General features: G+C 39.3%; 1 protein-coding gene across 2 annotated transcripts in view; it reads left to right on the forward strand.

Moving 5' to 3' along the window:
• CCNB3 (cyclin B3) overlaps nucleotides 1–20,253 on the forward strand; it is a 49,475-nt gene that overhangs the window by 19,480 nt on the left and 9,742 nt on the right. For both annotated transcript variants that reach the window (XM_070365939.1, XM_070365940.1), the window contains exons 5-7: nucleotides 1,170–3,945; nucleotides 4,734–4,829; nucleotides 6,075–6,167. In XM_070365939.1, the coding sequence (XP_070222040.1) occupies nucleotides 1,170–3,945; nucleotides 4,734–4,829; nucleotides 6,075–6,167 (2,965 nt within the window). The remainder of the gene's footprint in view (nucleotides 1–1,169; nucleotides 3,946–4,733; nucleotides 4,830–6,074; nucleotides 6,168–20,253) is intronic.

Here is a 20,253-nt window from a genome sequence, read left to right on the forward strand (position 1 = left end):
TTCTATATCTTTTCCTATTCCAGTGGGAATTACTTCTTTTAGGAAGAATAGATTTCCCAGTCCCCCTTTCTGTCTTCCTCCCCACCCCTTCCCAGCTCCAGACACCCACCAGTCTACTATCTGTTATGGATATACCTCTGTGGATATGTCTTCTCTGGATGATTCGTATAAATGGAATCATATAATATCTAGTTTTTTTGAGGTACTTTTGTTCAGATCGATCATATTTACCAATAATTCTCTTTTCTTGTTCTGATTTTTAGTCATCCAGTGATTTGGTCACACCAGGTTAATCATTCTAATTGAAGTGCAGTCCTATTCAAAACAAAGCTTTGCATCTGACACATGTCAACAAATGTTTATTTTGGTCTTTTTATTACCTTCACTGGGAAAGCATCTTGTGAATGGCCTAGGGTGAAGGGAATATGATTAGATACCATGAGCATTAAGTACCAGACCAACTTTCTCTTATAAGCTTTCATAAGCCTTTTATAAGCCTCTCTCTTATAATCCTCTCTCATAAGCCTGAAACAATATTAATTTCAATCTGAATTTCACCAGATGTCTAGTGCTGATAGACAAAGACAAATGCAGCTAGTGAGAGAAACTGATACATAAGCAAATCACTCATACAATGTGCTAAGTATTATAATAAAAGCCTTTTTATATAAATAAAGGTAATAAGTCATATATGAAAAAGCAAGATAAGGATTTCAGGGGGAATTTTTTTAAGAAAAGTGTGAGGACCTAGATCATAGAAACTATACACTATGCTACTTAGTAGATTTACTGTGTTACCCATTGATTTTTACCCTCTAGTCTGTCTCTTGGGGTTGCAGTCCTTTCCCTTTCCATACATTTAGTAAGTGTAGTGACAAAATGCAGTGAACACTTCCCTGGTGGCTCAGATGGTAAAGTGTCTGCCTACAATGCAGGAGACCTGGGTTTGATCCCTGGGTCGGGAAGATCCCCTGGAGAAGGAAATGGCAACTCACTCCAGCATTCTTGCCTCGAAAATCCCACAGACGGAGGAGCCTAGTAGGGTACAGTCCACGGGGTCGCAAAGAGTCAGACATGACTGAGCGACTTCACTTCAGTGACAAAATGAAATGATAGGTAAGGATTCTAGGAACTACATTCTTCTCACCCAGACTTTGTTTCCTTTGCAGATGTAAGGTAGAACTCTCACCAATAGTAGTGTCAACCACAATGATGCCAAACATTATAGATAATCTGCTCACTCTGGGTATGTCTACCAGCTCCAAGACACCCAATACTGAGGAAGCATCTCTTTTCAAAGAGCCATTCATTTTAAAAGAGGAACCCACTTCTGAGGATGCAGTCCTCATGAAGAGGTCATTATCTTCAAAGAAGTGCACAGATCAGGGGGTAGTGTCCCTCTTGCAGAAGCCACTGTCCTTGCAGGGGAAGAGTGACAGTGATGTTGTACAGCCAATGATTTTTGGGAAGAAGTGTAAAACCGAGGAGACAGCCATCACCAACAGGACATTATCCTTAAAGAATATGTGCCCATATCAGGGAAAGCAGTCCTGCTCAGGGGAGGAGTTGGCCTTGCACGATGTCAGTGTTGAAGAGGATTCTTCCTTTATGGAGCTCCAGAATGTTAGGAAGAAGCCTAAAACTGAGGAAGCAACCTTCACCAACCCATTATCATCTTTAAACAAAAAGTATACCACTCAGAGGAAGATGTCCTGTAGGAAAAATCCTCTAGTACTGCAGAAGACCACCTCTGAAGAAAAGCCGCTTACTAAGGAGTCTTTTAAGAGAAAGCCTACTGCTGAGAAGGAGTCCTTTTTCCAGGAACCACCTGCATTACAAGAGAAGCACACCTCTGAACAAGAAATATCCATCTTGAAGAAATCATTGGCCTTTCAGGAGAAGATTGACACTGAAGACAAATCACTTTTTAAGGAACCATTGGCTTTTAAGAAGCAATCTACCACTGAGGAGACAACCTTCACCATGAGGCCATTACCTTTAAATAAAAAGTGTACTACTCAGAGGAAGAGGAAGATGACCTACTCGAAGACGACCACCTCTGGAGAGAATGCACTCATTAGCCAGTTACTGTCCTTTAAAAAGAAGCCGACCCCTAAGGAGGAGTCCCTCTTCCAGGACCTCTCAGTGTTGCAAGAGAAGCATACTGATGATGGAGCAGTGACACTTGTGAAGAAGCCATGGGCATTGCAGAAGAAAGATGATGAAGATGATTTTCTTATGGAGCCACTTTCCTTTAGGAAGACTCATACTACTAAGGAGGCAACACTTCCCAAGAAGCCACTACTTTTAAAGAGGAAGTGTACTACTCAGGGGAAGATGTACCACTTGAAGAAGCCACTAGTATTGCAGAAGGTCACATCTGAAGAGAAGTCACTCGTTAAGGAGCCATTACCCTTTAAGAAGCCGCCTACCGCTAAGGAATCCCTTTTCCAAGAGCCATCAGCATTGCAGGGGAAGCACACCATTCTAGAGGAGGCATCCATCTTGAAGAAGCCCTTGGTCTTGCAAAAGATTCCAACTGAGGAGGAATCACTTAAAAAGGAGACTTTGATTTTTAAGAAGTTTACCACTGGGGAGGCAACCTCCACCAATATGCTGTTATCTTTAAAGAATAAGTGTACCACTCAGGCTAAGTCCTGTTTGACCAAGCCACTAGTATTGCAGACCATTTCTGAAGAGAAATCACTCATTAAGGAGCCTACCACTGAGGTGGAGTCCCTCTTGAAGGAACCATCTGCACTGCAAGAGAAGCACACCACTCAGGGGGATGTGGCCCCCTTGAAAAAGCCATGGGCATTACAGGAGAGAATAGACAGTAAAGATGAATTTCTTATGGAGCCACTATCATTTAGGAAGACACATACCACAAATGTGGCAGTCTCTACCAAGGAGTCATCATCTTTAATGAAGCAAACGTGTGCCACTCAAACACTAATGTCTATCTGGCAAGAACTGTTGGGGTTGCAGAATATGATTGGTGAAGGTAAGAATTCCTTTATGATGCCAGTATCATCTAGGAAGAAGTCTTCAACTGATGAGGCAGTTCTTACCAAGACACCATTATCTCCAAAAATGAGGCAAATCACTCAGTGGAACACCATCATAGAGAAGACCACCTCTGAAGAGGAGTCACACTTTAAGAAGTTATTTCCCTTAAAAAAAACGTCTACAACTGAAGAGGAGCTCCTCTTCCAGGGTCCATCTGTATTGAAAGAGAAACACACCTCTCTGCAACAGGCATCCCTCTCAAAGAAGCCATTGACCTTACAGGAGAATATCGCCACTCAAGAAGAATCATATATCAAAGAACTGTTGACCATGGAGAAGTCCTTAGTCTCGCAGAAGACTGATACCAAAGTGGACTTCTCGACGTCGTTGGCTTTGCAGAAGAAAAGCACCACTGAAGAGAAATTCTTTTTCGAGAAACCATTGGTTCTGAAGGAAAAGCTCTCCCCCAAGGCAGCAGCCAGCAGAGAGGGACAATCATCTTTTAAGAAGCAGCCCACTGCTCAGGGGGAGGTGTTCCTCTTGAAAAAGCAGTCGACCTTGCAAGAGAACATCACCAGTGAAGAGGAGTGCATTATTAAGCAGCCACAGGCCTTGCAGGAGAAGTCCAGCGTTGAAAAGGAGACGATCCTGAGGGAGTCCTTGGCCTTGCAGGAGAATTCCACGATTGAGAAGGACGCTGTCTGGAAGGAGCCATTGGCCTTGCAAAAGACTCTCGCTCACAAAGAAAACACCTTTCTCAAACATTGCACCCTGCAAATTGAAACCAGCCCAGATGTGTCCACCACCATCCCTGAATCTGGAACAGGCTTGTCCAACACCATCACCATGTCTTCCAGTATCATAAGCAAGTCCAGTACTTGTGAATCCAATTCCGATAAACCTTTCTCATCTTCCGACAAAAAATCACAGCAAGAGGTATTCTGCTTTCTTTCTTCTTAAATTAGATGAAGTGTTCTTTGTTGTCTTGGAGGTGGCTGCTAGCAAAGAGATTTTTTTTGCCTTCCTAAACAATTGAGTTGTATATAGTAAGTGATATTAAACCAAACTGGCCTTGTAGAATCTCTTGACTTCATGATTGGCATAGTGATATACCTGAGCCACTAGAAAGTATTTATTCCAGGGACACCCTCAAGGGTCTGGAATACTCTGTGTGTGTGTGTATTTCAGTAGTGGTTAGATAATTTCAGGAAATTGCCTTTCTTAGTAATTACAATCTGCATTACATAGGACCTTAGCTAAAGATGAATTAAATTCACAGAGGCATCTTCCAAGGAAGATTGTTTATAAGTTGTAAATTAGAAGGAAAATGAGATGAGATTTGGTACCTGGGAGGAGAAACAACCTGGATGTAGGCAAAATAACTTGATTAAAGATATAGAAGGGAGGAAAAAGCTAACAAGATGAACTGGGCCCGATCAAAGCATTGAAACATGACAGGTGACATAAGCTGGAAGATTGTAAGATCACAGTGTTTTTCTTGGAGAATCTTGTGCTTACCTGTAATAATAGTGCCTGGTTCTTAGGGCAGAGCAGGTATGTACAAGGATTAAGTATTTCTTGGTTACTCAACAGTATGCAGATTACAGGGCAAAAGCTTGAGCTGAAGATAAAAGTGGGAAGAAAGGAGTAATTTTTTATGTGTGTGTGCTAAGCTTCTCTTGGAATCTTTTCCCTAATGTATCTTTTTGATGATTTCCAAACAGGTGATCCCACTGGGGAATACTGACATAGACTGCAGTGACCCATTTTTCAGCTCAGTATATGCTAAGGATATTTTCAGTTACATGAAGAAAAGAGAGGTATGTAGGGGATGGGGGTGAGGGGAAATGATTTTCCAGTTCTCATTTCCTCCATCCTTCAAATGCAGCTTTAAAGGGGAGATAATAATGATGAGGAAAATAATAACAGTAGCAACTGATGTCTCCTGGTAGCATACTATGAGTTAAACATTATGCTAAAGGATTTATAAACATTATCTTGTTTAATTCTCCCAATAGCTTCATGATGGTAGGTATTATTATCTCCTTTTTATAGTTGGGGGAAACTGCTCAGTCAAAACAACTAGTGTGTAGTAGATCTGGGATATGAACTAGAGTCTGATTACCTTAGAAACCATAAGCCCGCACCTCTAATTGCTTAGGAGGTAATCTCAGACACACAAATTGTCAAGTGAGCTCTTTCTGAGTGACTGTTCTTAGAGATCTTTCCCCTTCTCTATGCAGTTTTCTGGCATTGCATATAAAACCAGACTCTTTGTTCCAGCTTTCCAACCTGGTGAAATGTTCTTTCTCCTTTCAAATCTGCCAGTCTCCTTTACCACTAATGTTCATCAATTCCAAATTTTCTTCTCTCTCTCAGTGGAACAGATGGAACCAGGGTTATGTACTAACTAGAATTTTAGCAGGCCATTCATAAGAGGAATGATGAATGTCTCATCTTCTCTCTAGAGATGTGGTAATAGATGAACTGACTCCAGAGCCTGTACTTTGTCTAGTATATCTTGGAAGAAGCAAGAGATAATTTTGCTATACTAAAAGTGTGGGCCTTAGCTCAGCAGTATTGGTTTCACTTAAGATCTTGTTAGAAATGCAGAAACCTAACCTCACCCCAGACTTTCTAAATCTTAAAGATCCTCAAGTATCTTTCAAATATGTATGTTAGAGTTTGAGAACGACTCCTCTATACAGCATGGTATTGTGCTTTTGATTGAATTGCAAAGAAGGGGCAGAATCTTGTTGGTATTCATCTATAGTCATAGGTGTATTTCTGCCTATATTTCATATTCTGCTAGACTCCTCAATATCCACCCTGACACTTGAATATCATGTGTGTTCATTTCCCAAGGATAACTGACCTTGTCTGGGAAAGGATACTTTGCTCTGCCTCTATCTGATACCAGCTAAAAATAATGAGTTAGAACTATAAAGAAATTACTTATGTTGTTATAATTTGTTTTTAGATATTAGTTGCTTATAGCTTTTCCTAAGTTATAATTTTGAACTACAAGAAGAGTTTATCTGTTAATATTTCTTTCTTACTGCCAGGAAAAGTTTGTACTTAATAAATATATGACCAGGCAGACTGATATCGACAGTGACATGAGGGCCATTCTTGTGGACTGGTTGGTGGAGGTGCAGGTAAGCCTGACAACTGCTGCCTTAAGGGGCTGCTATTCTCTTTATTGATTATTCACTCAGCATTGCCAGGTCTCAAACAGTAAAAGTTTACTGGGTCTCCAGAGCTGAATAAGCCAGGATTCCTGCCCTCAGGAAGCTTATGACCTAGGGGACAAGATAAGACATGCAGGCAGGTAAGAATAATACAAAGTAGAATATACTAAGTAATGTAAGAATGCTATTAATAAGACACTGTGAGAAACCAGTGGAAGGAGAGAGATTTATAGAAAAGGTAATCATGGCATGGTAGTTCAGTCATTCTCAAAATCTTGTAAAAGTATATGTAGTGATTGGATAAGGGTCAGTGACAAAGTCTTTCAAGCTTTGGATGGGATGAGTAATAGGAAGGACAGTATAGCCCCAAACAGGGCAGATGGCTGTTTGTTCAGAGTTGACTGTTGAGGGAATATTGTTGTGAATACTTAATTATTACTTTACACTAATGAAGGTGTAATAGTACCTGGATGTTGTAGGTGTCAGTGAATATTTGTTGAATGAATAGAATTGAAGGAGTTGCTCTGGAGTTTGCAAGGACATAAAAGGCATAGTCTGTGCTCAGCAGAAGAAAAGGTGATATTGTTAAACATCCTTTAAATACCAGAGTAATGGCTCAGGCTCACTTTGGAGTGACAAACCAGGGAAATGTGGTAAACATTGTATATTTGAACATCAGCAAAGCATGAAAATGTCATTCTATGGAAATGATGAAAAATAGTAAACTAGATAAAGTAGAATCTGAGTAGATCTTAAATAAGTAAAATTGATCACAAATATTGCTGATCATTACCAAACAAGAAAGAGATTTCTAGTAGACTGCCAGTGGAATTTGTTTTGATTGACATTTTTTCTAAATGATATAGAGGAGAACGGAGAGGATCATCTCATCAAATTCACAGATGGCATGAAACTAGGAGTAGTTGTTTGTTGTTGTTTAGTTGCTAAGTCATGTTTGACTGTTTTAGAGATACCAGCTGGAATGAAGAACTGAATTTTTTAAAAAAGGTTTTTGTTATTTTTATTGCACAAAAGTTCACATTTATTATAGCCAAGTAAGAAATTATAATTACTTATGATCTCACAACCTACAAAGAGTGTTAATATTCATGTGTGTTTATTATGCCCCCATTTTAAAAATGGTACACTGATCACAGAGTCAGATGCCCAGGTCCCGTCTGAGACTTATCATATATTTTTTAAGTTCCATAAGCCATGCTAATATATACTTTTGATAGAGAATCACAGTTGTAGAAAATGTGTTCCTATATATATTACTTTTATAACTTTAATTTTTATATCTTAAAATAATTAGTAAAATTGACTTTTGGTATACAGTTCTATGAACTTTTAATATTTTTAAATAATAGATTCACAAGAAGATGCAAAAAAAAAATAGTATATAGAGAGGTCCTGTGTACCCTTCACCTGGTTTCTCCCAGTGGTAACATTTTGCATAACTGTCATATAATATCACAGTCAAGGTCCAGAGGCTTTATTTATATTTTACCAGTTTACATGCTCTTATTTCTGGAGAAGGCAATGGCACCCCACTCCAGTACTCTTGCCTGGAAAATCCCATGGACCGAGGAGTCCATGGGGTCGCTAAGAGTTGGACATGACTGAGCGACTTCACTTTCACTTTTCACTTTCATGCATTGGGGAAGGAAATGGCAACCCCCTCCAGTGTTCTTGCCTGGAGAATCCCAGGGACGGGGGAGCCTGGTGGGCTGCCGTCTATGGGGTTGCACAGAGTCGGATACAACTGAAGTGACTTAGCATGCTCTTATTTCTGTGTGTGTTTAGCCTATATAATTTTATCACACATGTAAGTTTCATAAGCACCATCAGATCAGATCAGAGCAGATCAGTCGCTCAGTCATGTCCAACTCTTTGCGACCCCATGAATCGCAGCACGCCAGGCCTCCCTGTCCATCACCAACTCCCGGAGTTCACTGAGACTCACGTCCATCGAGTCAGCGATGCCATCCAGCCATCTCATCCTCTGTCGTCCCCTTCTCCTCCTGCCCCCAGTCCCTCCCAGCATCAGAGTCTTTTCCAATGAGTCAACTCTTCGCATGAGGTGGCCAAAGTACTGGAGTTTCAGCTTTAGCATCATTCCTTCCAAAGAAATCCCAGGGCTGATCTCCTTCAGAATGGACTGGTTGGATCTCCTTGCAGTCCAAGGGACTACCACAGTTAAAATACAAAATTGTTCCATCACCAGAATGATCCCTTGTTTTACTCTTTTATAGCCACAGCCATCTCCCTCCCCTCACCTTCCTGTCCCTGGAAACTTCCAATTTGCTTTCCATTTCTGTAATTTTGTGATTTCAGGAATGGTATATAAATGGAATCATATACTGTGTAACCTTTTGGGATTGACTTTTATCACTTAGCATAATTCCTTTGAGATCTATACAGGTTGTGTGTATCAACAGTTCATTCCTTTTTATTGCTGAGTAGTAGTCCATGGTATGGATGTACCAAGGTTTGTTTAAACCTTCCCCCATTAAAGGACATTTTGAGTTGCTTCCAGTTTCTGAGACTGTGAGAAGAATGTCTATAAACATTAATGTACAGGGTTTTATGTCAATATAAGTTTTTTTTTTTCCAACATCAACACCCAGGAGTGGGATTTCTGGGTCATATGATAAATGTATGTTTAACTTAATGAGAGAGTGCTACAGAGTGACTATCATTTTGCATTCTTACCTGCAATATATGAGAGTTCTAGCTGCTCTGCATCCTTGTTAGTACTTAGTATTGTTTGTTTTTAAACTTTGACCATATAGACGTATAGAGGAATCTCACCATAGTTCTAATTTGTGTTTCCTCAAGGGCTAATAATGTTGAACATACTTGTTTGTATGAAGTCATCTTTGATGAAATGTCTGTATCTTTTGCCCAGTTTTAAATTGGATAGTTTATTTTCTTTGTGTCAAGTTATGAGAGTTCCTTATATGTTCTGGTTACAAATCCTTTGTTGGAGGTGTGATTTACAAATATATCCCACCAGTTTTTTTTTTTTTTTATCTGTGTCTTTCATAGAGCAAAAGTTTTTAATTTTTATAAAGTTCAATTTTTCTATGTTATCTTTCTATGCTTAGTTGCTCAGTCATGTCCAACTCTTTGCAACACTATGGACTGTAGCCCGCCAGGCTCCTTGGTCCATGGGGATTCTCCAGTCAAGAATACTGGAGTGGGTTGCCATGCCCTCTTCCAGGGGATCTTCCCAACCCAGGGATTGAACCCAGGTCTCCCACATTGCAGGCGGATTCTTTACCATGTGAGCCACCAGGGAAGCCTTGTGCTTTTTGTGTCATGTTTAAGAACTCTGCTTAAACCTAGGTCATGAAATTTTTTCCTATATTTTATATGAATGTTTTAAAGCTTTAACATTAAATCTATAATCCATTTTGAGTTGAATTTCTATAAGGTATGAAGGTTTTGAAGTCAGTTCATTGTCTTGCATATGAATGTTTACCTGTTCTAACACCATTTGTGGAAAAATATACTTCTCCACTGAATTGTTTTTGCACCTTTGCCAAAAAACAATTTGCCTCATTTGTGTGGGCCTATTTCTATACTTCTTTCTACATTCTGTTTCACTGATCTGTGTGTCTTTCTCTTTGCCAATATCACAGTCTTTAGTTCTGTAGTTTTATAATAAATCTTAAAACTACATAATGTGATTCTTCCAACTCTAGTCTTTTTTTTTTTTTTTCAAAATAGTTTTAACCCCACTTAGTTTTAGAATATCATTCTTATATATTTCTGGATTATATTTGCTAATATTTTGTTGAGGATTATCGCATCTATGTTTATGATGGATGTTGGTCTGTAGTGTTTTTTTCTGTTTTTTGGTACTGACTTTCTGGTTTTGGTATGAGAATGATACTGGTTTTATGAAATGATGTGGAAAGTATTCTCTTCTATTTTCTTGAAGACGTGTAGCATTGATGTTTTATTCTTTCAATGTTTAGTAGGATTCACAAGTAAAACCATCTGGGCCTGAAGGTTTTTCTTTTCTCTGAAGAATTTTCTCTAAGAATATGGGCCTGAAGGTTTTTCTTTTCTCTGAAGAATTTTCTCTAAGAATATAATTTCTTTAATAGTTATGTGATTTTTCAAGTTATTATATCAGATGACTTTTGGAAGTTTGTGATTTTCAAGGAATTGGTCCTTTCATTTAAGTTGTTGCATTTATGTTCATAGCATTTGCTGATTATTTAGTCATTCATTCTTGATATTTAGTCATTTGTGTCTTCTCTCGCTTTATCAATCTTGCTAGGAATTTATGATTTTTATTGATCTTTTCAAAGAACCAGGTTTTGGTTTCATTTGTTTTCTCTATTTTTCTGTTATCAGTTTAACTGATAGCTGCTTTAATTTTCACAGTTTCCTTTCTCTTGCTTTGGATTTAATTTGCTCTTTTCCTAGTGTGAGGTAGAAGAGTAGATTATTGATTTGGGACTTCTTTTCTTCTTTAAAAAGATTTATTTATTTATTTTCGGTAGTGCTGTGTCCTTGATGTTGCGCAGGCTTTCTCTAGTTGCAGTGAGCAGGGCTACTCTCTAGGTGGAGTGCATGGGCTTCTCATTGTGGGGGCTTCTCTTCTCGTGGAGCATGGGCTCTAGGGCAAGTGGACTCAGTAGTTGTGACACACTGGTTTACTTGCCCCGTGGCATGTGGGATATTACCAGACCATGGATCAAACCATGTCCCCTGCATTGGCAGGCCGATTCTTAACCACTGGACCACCAGGGATGTCTTAGGACTTTTCTTCTTTTCTAATATAAGCACCTAATTGCTCTAATTTCTCCTTAAGTACCACTTTTAACTGCTTGAACTATTTAGAAGTTTGTTTAATCTCTAAGTGTTTGGAGATTTCACTATTATTTTTCTGTTATCGATTTGTAGTTTAATTCCACTGTGGTCAAAGAAAACAGTTTGTATGATTTTTAATTATTTAAAAAAAGTTTAAGGTTGATTGTTCAGGATATGGTCTGTCTTGGTGAATGTTACGTGTGCACTTGAGAAGTATTCTGCTGTGTTGGATGGAGTGAGTGTTCTATAACATGTCTGTTAGATTCAGTTGGTTCATGTTGTTAATTTCTTTATTATTTTTGCTGATTTTCCGTGAACTAATTCCGTTACTGAGAGAAGAGTATTGAAGTTTTCAACTCTGATTATGAATTTGTCTATTTCTCTTTTCAGTTTTGTCACTTTTTTCTTTGTGTATTTTGAAAATCTGTTGTTCAGAGCATATGAGCATATATTTTTAGGATTGTCATGTCCTCTTCATAGTTCTTTATGACTTGCTTTTTTTTCTCATGTAACAATGCTCATGTAATTGCAAATATCTTTCTAGTTAAATTGACATTTCTACATCAATTTTGTCAACTGTGAAGTATTCTGTTTTCCCATCTAAGTACTAACCAGGCCCAACCCTGCTCAGCTTCCAAGTTCAGATGAGATCGGGTGTATTCAGGGTGGTATGGCCTTAGACCGTAGTATTCTGTTCTTCAACTGGCATTATTTACTCAGTCTCCTATTAATGGACATACAGGTTATTTCCAATAACCCTGTAGTGAACAGGCGTACATTTGCATTGCTCATAAATGTACTTTTGTTTTTCTGGAATAAATACTAGGAATAGAAGTATTAGACCAACAAAATGCATATTTAAAATTTTTGTGGGTGTAGGAAACTATTTTGGGGGGCTCTCAGTAAATATCTATTGCTTTAAGAAATTGAATTTATCCAATTGTGTATAGACAACTATGCTTCTGAAGTGTCTTGCCCAATTGTACTTTTCAGTTTGGTCAGTTCAGTTGCTCAGTTGTCCGATTCTTTGTGACCCCATGGACTGCAGCACGCCTGGCCTCCCTGTCCATCACCAACTCCCAGAGTTTACTCAAACTCATGTCCATTGAGTCGGTGATGCCATCCAACTATCTTATCCTCTGTCATTCCCTTCTCCTCCTGCCTTCAATCTTCCCCAGCATCAGGGTCTTTTCAAATGAGTCAGTTCTTTGCATCAGGTGGACAAAGTATTGGAGTTTCAGCTTTCAGCAACAGTCCTTCCAATGAATATTCAGGACTGATTTCCTCTAGGATGGACTGGTTGGATCTCCTTGCAGTCCAAGGGACTCTCAAGAGTCTTCTCCAGCACCACAGTTCAAAAGCATCAATTCTTTGGTGCTGAGCTTTCTTTATAGTCCAACTCTCACATCCATACATGACTACTGGAAAAGCCATAGCTTTGAATAGATAGACCTTTATTGGCAAAGTAATGTCTCTGCTTTTTAGTATGCTGTCTAGTTGGTCATAGCTTTTCTTACAAGGAGCAGGTGTCTTTTATTTTCAAGGCTGCAGTCACCATCTGCAGTGATTTTGGAGCCCCCCAAAATAAAGTCAGCCATTGTTTCCACTCTTTCCCCATCTATTTGCCATGAAGTGATGGGACCAGATGCCATGATCTTAGTTTTCTGAATGTTGAGCTTTAAGCCAACTTTTTCACTCTCTACTTTCACTTTCATCAAGAGGCTTTTGAGTTCCTCTTCACTTTCTGCCATAAGGGTGGTGTCATCTGCATATCTGAGGTTATTGATATTTCTCTCGGCAATCTTGATTCCAGCTTGTGCTTCTTCCAGCCCAGCGTTTCTCATGATGTACTCTGCATATAAGTTAAATAAGCAGGGTGACAATATACAGCCTTGACGTATTACTTTTCCTAAAGAACAACATTAGAACAATACAAAAAAGGAAGAATATATATATACACACACATATATATGTGTATATGTGTGTGTGTGTGTATAGGGGGAGAGAGAGAGAGGTAGTAAGAAGAATGTGCTCTAATTCCTCCATTGTCCTCCCCACACAGTGAACACCAGCCAGTCTGTGTACTGAGGAAGTCCTCTAATATTTCTAGGAAGGTCTCTGGACCTGCTGTGGGGTCAGCCCAGTCTCAGATCTGGCCTTACTCCAGGTTGTGCTTGCTCCCAAAGTCCACAATTGCCTGCAAATTCCACAGTCTCAGCCTAATTGCGTGCGTGTAATCCGCTGCAGCTGTTCAGATGGTAAAGCGTCTGTCTACAATGTGGGAGACCTGGGTTTGATCCCTGGGTCAGGAAGTTCCCTGGAGAAGGAAAAGGCAACCCACTCCAGTACTCTTGCCTAGAAAATCCCATGGACGGAGAAGCCTGGTGTCCATGGGGTCGCAAAGAGTCGGACACAACTGAGCGACTTCACTTTCTCTTTCCTCTTTGCTCACACAGCCCCTGGTGCTCTGCTTTGATTTTAGACCTGCCTCTGCTTGTAGGCCGCCCTGTTGTGTCTGTTCCCCACCCAAACTAGTGGGGGCAAAGGTAGCAGCTTTTTAGGGCTCACTTGCTCAGTTGGGCTGTGGAGAGGGAGGGTTATGAAAGCCACAGTTGGGGTGTTTGGAGAGTGTTTGCTGGGACTCAGGCCTGCAGGAAGTTGCTAAAGTCGGAGGTGGTTCATGCGCTCTCTCACAGGAATTGGCCTTGAGTTGTATGTCCCTTGGCAGAGCCAAGCAGTTTAGGCTCCCCGGAAGGTGTGGGCAGTAACCTTTGCCTGCTTATGGCTTGGTGGCAGCTACTACCTCTGTGGTCAGGACTGCAGTGGTGGTATTTAGTCCCTGTCTCAGGCACTCCCCCTGGCTTTGAGGCTTCAGCAGTGGCCAGTCAGCTTGCATTCTCCCTCTGGGATTGTAAACTGCAGTCACATCTAGTTCCACCTCTGGCACTCTTGCTGGCTTGGCATACTTTGGTGGTGGCCAGGCATACCTTCCTCTGGGGTCACGCAGCTCACAGCCCTTGCTTACCCCACCTATGGCATTCTCGGAAGTGGGTTCCTGGGATCTGTGAGCTTGGGGAGTGAGAGGTTCTTGCAGCAACAAACTCTTGCCTCTCTAGGAGGCCCAGGCTTTTTCCTGGACTCCCTCAGCTGTGTTGTACTAGCCCCTCAGAGTATCTGCATAGTAGTCAACCCCAGTTCTCTCCCTGTGGCCTGAGCCCTGAAGTCTTAATCCTCAGCACCCAGCCCCTCTCTTGCCACGGTGGGTGTGCAAGCTGCTTCTTGGCTGGGAAGTGCTGGTTGGCAACATCTCTGTGGTGAATTCTCTCTGTTTTGCCTTCCAAGCACCCATTGCTGCATTACCCTTGAGGGTCTGAAGCTCCCCCTATCCCTACCCGTGCTGGGGTGTCCAAATGTGCAGAAACTTTTCCTCCTTCATGGCTCGCTCCCTGGGTGCAGGTCCCTGTTCCAAACTCCTTCATCTCTTTTTATCTTTATCTTTTGCCCTACCTCATTCTGAGGAGATTGGCTTGCCTTTTTGGAAGTCTGAGGTCTTCTGCCAGCATTCAGAAGGTGCTCTGTATGAGTTGTTTCATGTGCACATGTATTTTTGATACATTTGTGGGGAGGAAGGTGATCTCCCCATCTTCCTCCTCTGCCATCTTGAAAGTTTCACACCTAAGGTCTTATTACTCTTCTTGAGTCATTTTTGTAGTTTATATTTCATTAAAAATCATTGATTTCATGGATATTTTCACAGATATTACTATAGATTGCATATGGTATTCTTTTACAATCCTTTGAAATTATTTCTTTTCTCATTCAAAATGTGTGTGATGTGTTATCTCTCTCCCATGTATTTCCATGCCTTTTTTTCCTCAGTTTTCCTCAAAAAAGATTGATTCAGTCCTCTGGTCAAAGAACCAGCTCATGGATAAATATATAACTCTTTCTTTTTAATGAAATTTATTACCATCTGCTTTCATCTTTTTATTTTATTCTTATTTTATTAAATTTTATTTGCTGTTTTTCCTGGCATCTTAAAATGAGTGCTTAGTCTAATTTAAGTTTTTCTGACTTCATAATAAAAGCCCCCAAACTATATATCTTTTTCTAAGTAAAGTTCTGACTATATCCTACCAGTTTTGAAAGATAGTATTGTAGCTATCTTGTTTTTCCTCAATAATTTGCAATTTTTATTTTCCCTTTGAGCAAGGCTTTTTTCTTTAAGAATAATGCTTATGATTTTTTCAAATGCATTGCTTGTCTTTAGTTTGTTTAGTTTATCCTTTTATTGCCAATATCTAGATTTATTGTATTGTGTATTGAGTATGTGACCTGAATGATAATTTCTTCTTTTAGTTAATGAGATTTTCTTCATGGCTTCAGATATAATGGGTTTTTGTAAATAGTTCACTGATGTTTGAAGAAAATATGTATTCTCTTTAGGGTACAAGAATCATTCTATCAATTAATTTTGGCTTAATTATTGTATAATTTATATGCTAATTTATTTTTTCTGCTTAACTTATCAAAGTCTAAGAGCAATGTGATAACCACCCATAATCATTGTTTAATTAATTTATCCTGGCCTTTCTTCACCTCCTCCATCTCACCTTGACCACTCTGTTCTATACAATTTTTTAAGCTACAAAATTATTACATGTTTAAAATATGTATTCATACGTTTGTGTGTGTGTATGTACAAAAACAACTGTTTTACTCTATCCTTATTTCTCAGAGATAACTATAATTTAGAATGTATCTTGTCTTATCACTTCTATTAAGTTTTTGACTATCCTTTCTTTAAAAATGTTGAATTATATGAATACATGAATGCATATACATACACACATATATAAAAATATAGCTTTTTACTTAGTATGGGTTTTTTGATATCTTTTGTTGCATGACTAGGTCATGTGCCACTTGCTCTTTTCTCTTAATAAGCCTTAATAATCTTTCCATATAAGTAGATCTATACTTATAGATAATATTCTACCATATGGATATTGTTGTTGCTTACTTAACTAACCCCTTTGGACCTGATCTATTAATTGACTCTCAAGAAAGATGAGATAACCTGCATACTTTTAGTTTATTTCTTCTCCTGTTTTTAGTCAAAGCAGTCTAGACTTTTAGATTCAGATTATTATTTAATATATTACCTTCCCTATAAATAATTATTTTTACATGTGTATATGTAGATCTGTTTTCCTTAATTTTATCTGGTATATTGTGGGTCCTTTCACTCTAAAGGTTCAGTCTTTCTTTGGCTCAGAGAAAATTTTATTTATTATTTTTCTCTCATTTTGATTTCCCGTGTGTGTGTGTGTGTGTCTCTCCAAAATCTGTTCTCCTTGAGTCTCAAGTTTTTATTCATTATCCTCAACTTTGTTTTACCTCTCAGTTCTGGAAAAATTTCTTAAAGTGGCCTTTGAATCATTGGTTTGGTTTTTTTCATAATCTAATATACTGTTCACTGCCTCTATTGCATGTTATTTATGTAGCTACTTTTTCATTAGAATTAGTCTTTCTAGATCCTGGAGTATTCTCTTTTCATAGATTGAGTGTCCTCTCAGATCTAGTTGAGAGTTTACTTTTTAAAACAATTAATTAATTTATTTAAATTGGAGGCTAATTACTTTACAATATTGTGGTGGTTTTTGCCATACATTCCCATGAATCAGCCATGGGTGTACATGTGTTCCCCATCCTGAACCTCCCTCCCACCTCCCTCCCCATCCGATCCCTCAGGGTCATCCCAGTGCAAGACAGCAAGAGACACAGATGTAAAGAACAGAGTTTGGACTCGGTGGGAGGTGGTGAGGGTGGGATGATTTTAGAGAATAGCATTGAAACATGTATATTACCATATGTGAAGTAGATTGCCAGTCCAGGTTTGATGCATGAGACAGGGTTCTCAGGGCTGGTGCACTGAGAGTTTACTTTTAAAAAGTTTATTCTGTATCTTTGGAGTGAAAAGATTTCAATACGTAAGACACTTGCTCTGGTTCCTCAAAGCATTTCTCCTTGAAAAATTACTTGTTCTTTTTCACACATCTGGTAGATTTTTTCTGTAAATTACTTGTTCTTTTTCACATATCTGGTAGATTTTCTGTTTATTCATCTTTATAGAAGGTGGTCTTTGAGTTTTGGAACTTGGGATGAATTTTATCATATATGCTTCCTAACATATATGAATACATACACACATATTTAAAACATATATTAAGTTCAATGTTAAGAGTAATCTTTCTATTTTCTGTAGTTTTGATTGATTTATCACTTCCTTTGGTTTCTTCTTATCCATTTCCAGATATGGAAAAGAGTTGTTTTTGAAGAATTGGAAGGATATGCCTGACAAAGGCAGTCATGAGGGAGAGAACCTTGCTCCTATGATGAAAAGCTTCTTGTCCTCATTTTGTGTAGCTGGTTGGAATTACCCACTCTTCTCTAACTGGCACAAAGTTAGGCTCCTGATTTGAAGCCTGATTCTGAGCAGTCAGAAAAACTGTATCATGTGAAAAATAGATGAAGTCAAGTTATTTGGTCTAGAATGAAGATGTATAGGAAACAGAATAACTAAAACAGTAGCTGAAGGGCTGTCACAAGAAGGATTAGACTTGTTCCATGTAGTCCCAAGTGGTAGTTATGTTAGCAGAGTCTCGTCTCACATTCAAGGAAGGAAGAGTGCTGTAACTGACCCAGCTGCTAATTTAAATATTTATTGACTCCACATTTCAACAATTCATTCAGATACTACCTATTTTTGATGTTATCATTTGATAATGATGTACTGATGGGTGGCCAGGTGCCTATGTGAGGTACTGCAAGGAGGCTATGCATCCACTAGCCTTGTTGTTTGCTCACAAAGGCATCCTCAGAGAATTGCTGTTTTTCATTTTTACACTTTTTTCCCTGTTATTATATGACCTCAATTTCTTGACACTTAGAGGTGATAGTCATTCTCTTCATCTGCATGAACTTTCCCCATCCCTTTCTTATATGTCCCTTTGGAAAACATAGTAGGCAGAATAAAATGCCTGCATCCTAATCCTCAGAATCTGAGTATGTTACCTTGTGGGAATGGAAAATTAGACTATGGAATTAAGATTATAATCAGCTGAATTTAAGGTAGGGCGACTATACTAGGTTATCCAAGTGGGCCCAATTATAATCACAAGTGTTAAATGTGGAATAGATAGGCAGAGAGTAATGCAGTATGAGAAAGACTCCGCCGGCCACTGCTGGCTTTGAAGATGGAAGGGGCCACAAACCAAGGAATATGGGCAGTTTCCAGAAACTAAAAAAGATTCTCTACTAGAACCTTCAGAATGAAACATAGCCCCACTTTGCACTTTGATTTTTTTAGTTCAGCAAACCCAGTGGACTTATGACCAACAGATCTGTAAGGTAATAAATCTGTATTGTTTTAAGCCACTAGTGAATTTTCTAGGCCAGAATACTGGAGTGGGTAGCCTTTCCCTTCTCCAGGGGATCTTCCCAACCCAAGGATCAAACTAGGTCTCCTGCATTGCGGGTGGATTCTTTACCAGCTGAGCCACAGGGAAGCCCAAGAATACTGGATTGGGTAGCCAATCCTTTCTCCAGCGGATCTTCCCAATGCAAGGATCGAACCCAGGTCTCCCTCATTGCAGGGTGGATTATTTACCAGCTGAGTGTGATAATTTATTGCAGAAGCAGTTGGAAACTAATAAAGCCAGATTTCTGAGAACATCCAGGCCATATCCCAGGAACAATAAGAAAAGCTTCATGGTATTTGTTATTCAGAAATGTAATATATCTATCGCTAAACCAATGTATTCAATCATTATCTGGTAATTATTTGCCCATCCAGTTATATATCCACTTCTCCAGTGCTTTTTATGGACCTCCATTTGGTTATCTAGCCTCCGGTCAATAATATTAGCCAATGAAAAAGGAGGCCCAAAGAAGTAAGTAAGCTTACATTAAGGATGATATCTACTTAGTAGAAAGAAGAATTTTCTGTTAAAACCAGGTTCTGGTTTCTGTTAAAGCCAGGTTATATTTGGAGGTTCTGTGGCAGAAACTGAGTAACTATTTGGTGGAGATGTTAGAGGGGATTCACACATTGTTTAAGGTGTTGGACGGTTACCAAGTCCAAGCTCATTCTGCAGTAAATCAGGAGATGAGGTGTTGGGGCAAGAAATAGTGACCTTTATTCAGAAGGCTGGAAGTCTGAACCATCTTGCCAGGGTCTGGATGCTAGTTTCTTTGATGAAACAAAGAGTAGGTGAGGTGAGAGGTCAAGTAGAAGGCCATAAGTGGGGGAGATGAGAGGTAAAGTAAAAGGTCATAAGGTGTTGCAAATATGTCCTGATTTCTGCCAGGGGAGGTATGTTAATTTCTTCTTTCTGGCAGTCTTTTACAGGTGGGCTGAGTCAGGATGTTTCCTTTGAGCTGAATTTATTTTAGTTTCAGGCCTGGGAGGAGGGCAGGATTCCTGCAAATAGGCCGATGTGTATGCTTTAAGCTATAGGCAACATCTCTGAACAAGTTACAAGTTAATCAACTTGTAGAATAAGGAATAGAATACAAAGGTTAAAGTAAAAAAAAACAGACCCAATATGGAATCAGATCTGATAGATTGTATTGTTTTTGAATCCTAAGAACCCAAGGTGGTGTAAGGAAGAAGCCTCACTGATAGATTGTATTGTTTTTGAATCCTAAGAACCCAAGGTGGTGTAAGGAAGAAGCCTCACTGATAGATTGTATTGTTTTTGAATCCTAAGAACCCAAGGTGGTGTAAGGAAGAAGCCTCAGTGAGGATTGTGTTGGACCACCATGAGTGCAAAGTGTGCCTACACACAGCTTCCAGGCAAGGCAAAAGCAGGCGTGGAATCCAGCTAATAGCCTTATTTGCTAAGCTGTGCATTTTGACTATGGGGTTGCTAGGCCTGAGGCAAAGGCACCTTTTGCTAATTTATATAAAAGTATTGTCTACTTGATAAGATGTGTGCCTGTAGGGCTGCATTCACCCAGAGAGACTCCTTTTTTCTAATTTGCACAAAGATGCCATATGGGCTAGCACAAACTGTGGGACTAGGGCTATAGGAGAGTTTCTTGGAGTTGGTGAACGCAAGAATAAGGATAAATAAGAGAAAGAAGGAAAGGAAGGTTATGCTACTAATGCTTTAATCTCTTTCTGGGTTCTTTAGCCCCTCAGCTCACTTACAAACTG

This window comes from Bos mutus, chromosome X (assembly GCF_027580195.1).
Source record: "Bos mutus isolate GX-2022 chromosome X, NWIPB_WYAK_1.1, whole genome shotgun sequence".
NCBI classification, from domain to species: Eukaryota; Metazoa; Chordata; class Mammalia; order Artiodactyla; family Bovidae; genus Bos; species Bos mutus.